The sequence below is a fragment of the Macaca nemestrina genome, chromosome 1, assembly GCF_043159975.1.
Source record: "Macaca nemestrina isolate mMacNem1 chromosome 1, mMacNem.hap1, whole genome shotgun sequence".
In the NCBI taxonomy this organism is placed as follows: Eukaryota; Metazoa; Chordata; class Mammalia; order Primates; family Cercopithecidae; genus Macaca; species Macaca nemestrina.
Window position 1 is genome coordinate 100,387,924 of NC_092125.1, and position 8,265 is coordinate 100,396,188.

Below are 8,265 nucleotides of genomic sequence, written 5' to 3' on the forward strand. Positions count from 1 at the left end.
GCAATATGTTGCCCATCTTCCCTACTGCTTTCTCTAAGCCCTGAGTATAAACATTTCTATGGTCAGGGTCATGGGGGTAGGGGGTAGTGGTGGCAAAGACTGGGTCTCATGTAGGTGCTAAAAGTTCCTAAATTTGTATAAATTTTTGCAATTTACAAATAACTTTCAAATACAGACTCTTATTTGATTCTCAGAAGAACTCTAAGAGGTAGACAGGATGATTATTATGTTTTTTTTTCACAAATGAAATACTGAAGTCCATGGAAGTATAAGAAGATTTTCCCAGATCACAAATCTAGAAAGTAGAAGAGTCAGGATTTGAACTGATGTCTTTTTCTGTATGGTTTAGTCTCTTTCTAATGGATAGCTTTATAATAAGCAGAAACTTGGCCAGGTGCAGTGGCTCACACCTGTAATCCCACACTTTGTGAGGCTGAGGTGGGAGGATCGCTTGAGGCCAAGAGTTTGAGACCAGCCTGGGCAAAATAGCAAGAATCCATCTCTACAAAAAATTTAAAAAATAAATCATAGGTAAAAACTTAATCCCATTTACTCTATGACAGAAGAATGAGCCTCCAAAGAATATGATGAAGACATAAAATGAAAAGGAAAATAAACCAAAACTGTCTAGTTCTTTTGCCCAAAATCTTATTCAGTCCTGGACTGTTTTCACAGCTGAGGGTTTTGGTTATTATTATATGCTGGAATTTCTCCAAAATGCTTGGTTCAGATGCTGTATAAAGATACAAGATATAAGTTCAAGATATAAATTTGGGAGAGGCAAAACAATCACAGAGGAATCCTGGACTGAACTTCATCCTGAGAGTCTTATGTCTTGAGACTGTCCCTGATTCTGCCAAGAACTGAAAGTTTATATATAGTAAACTGATGAAGAAGCATAAAAATGATCCACCTCACTGGCATCCTCCTATGCCTTTTCATTCCTAGATCACACTTACAATAGTCAAGAAAGGATATTTCCAATCTAGAACTGCATGGTTCTTGCCTTTAGAAGAAAACAAACTAGGAAGCCTTGAATACTTAGAAGCATTCCGTTACATGGCTTTATATTTATTTTATTGAAATTGAACTTCTCTTTTACAAATGCTAATAAATTGAATCTATTCATTCTTCATTTATTCAACCAATGTTAATTGAGCACTTACTATTACATGCCACTTAACCAGTTTCACTCAGTTTAATGAAACATCTCTATAAATCCTTGAGCACAGACGTTTCTATGTATATTGCAAGCTGTGTTTGACAATTGAGTAGTAATTGCTGATGCTGGAAAAAAAAGTAATGTTGCAAATATTTCTGGAGTAATTATATCAGTTGCTTTTGGGGTTTGGCTTAGGATGTGGGTTCAGAAGTTTGAAGCCTTTCCTGGTTCTCTTAATCTTCAAGAGAAATGTGACCTGCTGCTGAGTCGAGATAAATAATCCTGTGTCCACAGCAAACAGAATCGCCACCAACAATGGGATAAGAAATTGTAGCCAGTACTTGTCATGCTGAGCTGTAATGGAAAACAGATGCAATGAGAAACATAATTCATATTGGGAACTGAAGAATGAGGTTCAGAGGTTCATCCTCCCTAAGAGAAAGACCAAGCTTTGTCCTTCATTTTTAGCATGATGTGGCATCCAGAGCATAGAGAAAACACTCAGATTAGCGTTAGGTTGAGTTGCTCTGTTGGTGCTCCCTGGAGCCATAGGGAGTCCTGAGCATTTCCTCATAATTCCAGTAGCCAGTGTGCCCAGTGGGGAAGATTATAGGAAAGATAAACCCCTTCTTGGAAATGACAAGACCAGAATTCACATATAATTAAGGGGTGGAAAGGAGACAAAGTGAGGGCAGGAATCATCAATGCCTATTATTCAATTATCAGTCATCATTTCTTACATGCCTGTTAGGCAAAATGAAGAAATTGCACTAGTTAAATTGCCTTCCAATTCTATTATTTTGTGGTTCTGTTAGTCTGTTTATAAACTGCATTGATTTTTGTGATTATTCTCAAGTTATAGAGCCTCAGAATACATCCAGAATCCAATACATCCAGAAATCATTTAAAGATCACCTAGACAAGTGATTCTTAGTATTGACTACACATTGCCATTATGTGAAAGACCTTTGAAAAATACAGATACCCAGGTTGCACTCCAAGCCAGTTAAATCAGAATCTCAAGAAATGAGACATGAGCATCAATATATTTTTTTAAGTCATCAAATGATTCTAATGGAGTCTAGACCAAATCTTCTGTTTTACAGATGAAGATACTGGAAGCCTAGAGGCAAGTACATAGCACTTAGATCTCAATTTAGTTAACATAGAACTGTTAGGGCTTAATTCTGTATTTTGACCTCATGCTTTTTTAGACATTAGTATGTACAGTGTGAAGGAAAAGTCTAATTTTCTCCTTTGAATGTGAATACTTCACAGGCTCCCTCTCTTATACAGAGTTTGGAGAGAGCAGTTTTGCTTGCAGGCCATAGAGGTAGTCCACCTGCCTACCCTCTCCATATCAAGTCCATTCCCTTCTCCCTCAATATACAGGCACACAACTTACTGACTTGCTGGTTTCCTTTCCCAGCCCTCCTAAGCTGGAATGGGCTCCTCAAGCTCTTTACATCTTTTTTTCATTCAACTTTGAAACTTTTTTTCAATTTGATAAATATAAGTGTTCTCCCCAGGAGCAACAGATGACTTTGAGATCAAAATAGTAATCACAATCTGTTATGCTTGGGTAGTGCTTAACAGTTTACAAAGTCATTTCACAAACATCACTACATTAATCTTCATAAAAATTTCATAGTGTGAGCAGGTATTACTATCACCATTTAACAAGTCAAGACTTTGAAACAGAGATTGAGATATATACTATCACCCAGGTCTCCTCATTGCAAGTCTAGTAGGCTTTCCAGTGTATCACAGGTGCCCCCCTTCTACAAACTGCACCCACTCAGGCTCAGATGTCCTCTCTTCCTTCCCCTGCTGTGGATGCTTTTCCTTTCCTTTACCAACTCACCTTTTATTACAGTAATGTTGAGGGGCTCAGACTCACAGTCCAGCTGCCACAGTTTGCCCGTACAGTAGTAGGTGCCACTGTCTTCAACTGTGGCATTTGTAATGGAGATGTTGTGGTTCTCATACCAGTACTTGAGAGCTTCACCATCCTTGTAATAGATCACCTTGTACACATCCCAGTTCCTCCAACTATGGCACCTGAGGAAGAGGGGCTGACCCTCCATCACCACCTCAGCAGAAGCCTGAAGGAGCAGCCAGTCTGAAGAACATTCATTATGTTATTTATTTAACAATAAATGAAGAGGGAGAGAATGAATAGATAAAAGACAGTCATGCATAGAACATGTGTCAGAAACTATGAATTGTCATTAACCCACTTTTTGGCTCATAAAGTGGATTTTTAAAGGGCACAAAATAATGCTTAGAGCCTGTCTTCTGTACTGATAAATTCTTTCTCCTTCTGAAAAGTCAGTCTGGGGCCACAAAGCCTCTCGGACCTCCCTGCTGAGTCCATACATGGAATACTTGAAAGCCAGAATTGCTTTCAGATATTCTGTTGCTAGTTCTAGTTAGTTAGGGGAAAATAAACAGTCTTTCTTAGGAATTTTAGCTTGGGAGAGTATCTATTTTGTTCTCTCTTACCTTACAGAAACTTCCCAGTTCTAGTGTTAATTATAGTTGTCACAAAAACTTCTTCAAAACATGTACAATTTAAATTAATTACTTGTGTAATTTTTTGTTTAATGTCCTCTTCCCGTATAGCTCTATGTTCCAAGAAGTCAGGGGTCCTATCTGGTTCTACATTCTATTCTGAATGTCCAACATAATACTTAGGAGTTGGTAGCAATACTTAGGCATTGGTAGCAATACTTAGGAGTTGGTAAGTACTCAACAAATATTTGTCACTAATGAGTCAGTGAAAGACAAGAATCACATTCTATGGTTAATGTTTTTGTAAAAATTAAAAGGCATTAATTAAAGGAGAATTTTAGAAGGAAATATCGCTAGCATAATAAGCATATTTAATTTAGGACCAATCCTTAAGGACTTCTCTAGAACCTACTCAAGGAAATAAGCTATTCTACATTGCTTTAGTTTGTGTTTGGAATTTATATATGGAGGTTGAAACATTTTTTTTTCACTCAAGAGAAAAATATAGAGTATAAAAGAGACCTATTGGTCACTATTCAAAATTATTAGCTTGTTTATTCAACATTTGCTGATTAAGCCACATGTGCCTAAGCATGCTATGCTAATTGTTGGTAGTAGGAGAGTGATAAAGATGAAACAAGCATGAAATATGTGTTCTTAAGTAACAATAGAGGACATGAGTAAATGTATCCAAATATGTTTCATAATGAAGAGTACAACGTAATATTCAGGTCATGACATATGGATTATGCAGAGCAAAACTTTAAGTCAAACCTTTTGGTCCTATTCCAGACACACAACTCTTTGAAATGTTCACATATATGTCATGCTGTTTGACCACATAATATGTACCTGAATCTAGGTAGAAAAAACAGAGGAAAATAGGGTGGCGGAATAATAGCGAGAGATGACTAGAATATTGAAAGAAGGCGTACGAGTAATCAAAAGGAAAGGGGGTAGAAGAGAGATGCAGGGGTCTTAAATGAGAGACCTTGAATCCCACTCTGGTGTCCTAACTCTCGGAATAACCTGTTTTTTTCCGTCTTCAGATGGGCCAACACTCACATGAGAGATCTGTATTTCCATATCCCTGGAACTTACCACTGAAGACTTCCAGGTGCACAGGTTCACTGTCATCAAATTGTTGGTGCTGACATTTGTATTCTCCACTGTCCTCAAAGTCGGCATTCACAATATTCAAACTTGAATTTACCACTTCTGAAAGGCTGCCATTGTGGAACCATTTCATGGAACTGACTTCAAAGAAATTGCTCCCATTACATGTAAGAGTCACATTCTCTCCTTTAAATATTCTATTCCATGGGGGATTCAAGGAGACCGTAGGTTTCTGAGGGACTTCAAGAAGATAAAAATATGAAAAGAGATGTAGAGAGGAAAAAAGTCATTGAAAACTGTCCAGGCTTAAAAGTACAAATGTAGCAATATTCTGACAATCAGTGGTCAACATGTACTTGTACTGTTGGTGATAATACCTTGTTTTAATTTCTAGGGGAAGGATTAAAGAACTGAGAAAATAGTATTGCGGGCCCAGGGAATGCCCAACACAGGGAGAAAGGCAGGACACATATGCAGGAGATTTAAAAACAAAGAAACCAATTCGCTATGTGATTTGAGCTGACTCACTCTACTTCTCTGTTCATTTCCATTCAGTATCTGTAAACGAGGACTGCAATCTCTTTTGAGGTAGAAACACTATCTGCCATGTTCAACCATTGCTACATTAAATGTTTATTATGTGAATGAATGAGTGAATTCTGGATGGATAAAGTTATTGGACTAGATGAAATATAAGGTTTCTCCAAGTTCTGAATATTTATGACGATTTAATTGTAAGTATACACAGAGTGAAAAACATATGTCAGTTCCAGAAAGTAGTGAGAGGCACTAAGAAAGTCAGTCTTGAATGGCTTCCTGGAACAAGAGGATGTAGTGCAAATTTGAACAGAGACCAAAGAAGTAGATAAATGGTGATAACAAAAGGGTGATATAGTCAGAAGAGAACTGGACTTAGATCCAAGGAACTTATGTTGGAATCCAGTTCCTTAGCCAGGTAACCACCACAAAATCACTGAGTTTCAGCATATTCAATTATAAAATGGCAATAATAATAATGCAGTTATGGAGTGAGATTATGTCAAAGTGTCTAGGAGAGAGAATGAGACATGTATATGTGCAACAGACATGGTTATTGACTAAAACAGAGGAGAGAATGACTTGAGAGAATGCAATGAATCAGGGAAAAGAAGAAAGACAAGGTAAGGTGGAGAGGGAAAGTAGATTGGCCAAGGAACAGATTCATACTCATTAGAAAGCAGAAGTGATGGGACGAAGAAAATAGTGAGAGAAAAGCAATGCCCAGACACGTTGAAACACCAAGGGAACAAGAACAGAGGACTCACCTGCTAACACGCCATCTGGAGCTGCAAAAGTTCAGAAAGGATAAGTTAGTGTCCAGCAGTCTTCTTTATTGCCAGAGGACTAGAATCTGGATGTGGGGATGAGATCTACATACATGAAATTTTAAGGACCCCGGGAGGGGTAATCGAATCTCTACTTACCAAAGAACAGTAAGGCTACACACAGTAGAGTAGGGGATTCCATGGCAGGAGCCATCTTCTTCATGAGCTCCTGGTGCTGATTGTGCTGGAGAGATCTAGGACTTCAAATATAGGCTTAAAACCAAAAAGCAGAAGGAAATGTTTTCTGTATCATATCTGGTTAACCCATCATCTGTGCCTGGTTTTGCTTCTTTCTTTAGAGATAATATTCAGGATGGTGCCAAACTGGGCAATTTTAATATTTACCCCCTTACTCCACTCCCTATCCCCCCTCCACATATACACCTGGAATCTGGTGAGAGAGAGGCATGGGTATAGCACAATCACAAGCTTTTTTAAATCTGTCAATCAGTATACAACTATTTAGTTTACAACTTAGAAAAGTGGGTTGCAAGGGAGGGCAGAATAAAACAGCAGCAACTAATTACTGAATACCAAACATATGCCAGGTGTTATCCTAAATAAATTTGATATTTCATTTATTTTTCATAATAATCCTACAAAGTATGTACCATCACTATGTGTATTTTATAAATGGGAAAACTGAATCTTAGTGAGGTTAAGTAACTTTTCTTGGGGTGCCAGCTATTAAATGTTCAAACACATAAAATCTAACCCCTAAGTCAAATTCTTAGTCATATGATGTACTATTATTCAGGAGCATGGCTAGCAACTGCTGATTTCTTTTGGGATTCACCAGAGTTACCAACACTTTTCTTGTTTAATTTCCTGCTGATCAGTTAGTCCACAAATCCACAAATTTTCATCTGATTCACTGATGATCCGCTATCTGACCAGCCAAATTGGAATCATTTTCAGAGACTCCTTTTTTCTCTACTGTGCCCTAATCTGGCTCAGAACACAGGAAGGCAGACGTTAAACCATTACTTACAGGGATCTAGGCCATACAATTTATTTTATTTTACTTCCTAGCTTTTGTTTACTTTTAATATTGTAATTTTCCAACACCATCACCCTTTCTCCTTTAAATACACAGCAGGGCCTTTCTGCAGGATTCCTTTACTACTACTTCTGTTTTTTGGCTCTAGGTCAAGGCTGAACTTTCTTCTAGGATCTGGTATTAATGATGATACTGGAGATGAAAACTCTATTAATGTCCTATAGTGGTTTGTCATTTGCAAAGATTGCTTTTACCTGAGTGTTCTATTTTATCTTTACCAAAACTCTGAAGAAGACAGGGACAACGGACTTATACCCACTTCACATCTGAAGCACTTGAGGAACCATTCCCGGGTATTTGAGGAACCAAATACCCTGATTTTCCTCACAGACTGCCGAATTAAGTCTATTGAATGAAACCAGTCATTCCACATGAGGATCTAACCAAAACCTTTAGCTTTCTGTGGAATTAGAAAATATAGGGCTAAAAAGGTTAATAAATAGGAATTTAAGTTTCAGATAAGAAAGGTTAGGTACTGAGCCCAGGACATGCTATGTTTTAGTGACAGACCTTAAAGGGAACAGCAAGTTACTATGAAAAGTACAAGTTGTTTGTGTTTAAAGTTCTGAATTCAAATGTTCCTAATCTTTATGTGATTGAAGGTTACCTGTAAAATAGGGACAATAATGGTATCCAGGTCATGGTTATATTATGGGATTTAATAAGACAAAAAAGAAATAAAATGCATCGTACAGCATCTGGCATGTAAAAGATGGTCAATAAACACATTTCTGCCTTCTTTATTACCATTATTTATTAAAGACTTGTAGGAGAAGTATTAATTTTGACTGGATTAAAGTTATTGTCATAGTATAAATAAAACTACATAGTATGTTTTATTTGATAAACAGCATCTTATGCTAGTTTAATATAGCTACACAATCTCAATCCTCTCCATGGTCACGAAGAAGAGAGCATAATCAGGAAAGAACAGAATGCAGAAAGTTGTGGGATAGGATTGGAGAAGAGAAGGAGGAGGAAATAGGGAAGATGCAGTTTTTGAGGTGCTGTCAGCGGGCAATATTTGAAGCCCTAAGCCCTGGAAGAGA

At 37.5% G+C, this 8,265-nt stretch overlaps 1 protein-coding gene across 1 annotated transcript; it reads right to left on the reverse strand.

Annotated features, from left to right (window-relative positions):
- Nucleotides 1–1,058: 1,058 nt before the first annotated feature.
- LOC105498140 (Fc epsilon receptor Ia) lies at nt 1,059–6,357 on the reverse strand. The gene is made up of 5 exons (XM_011770015.3): nt 6,256–6,357; nt 6,097–6,117; nt 4,778–5,032; nt 3,027–3,284; nt 1,059–1,516 (listed from the first exon to the last, which is right to left on the reverse strand). Exons 1-5 carry the CDS (start codon nt 6,317–6,319, stop codon nt 1,332–1,334), a joined length of 783 nt encoding a protein of 260 aa, XP_011768317.2. The 5' UTR covers nt 6,320–6,357; the 3' UTR covers nt 1,059–1,331.
- Between the last annotated feature and the right edge of the window lie 1,908 nt (nt 6,358–8,265).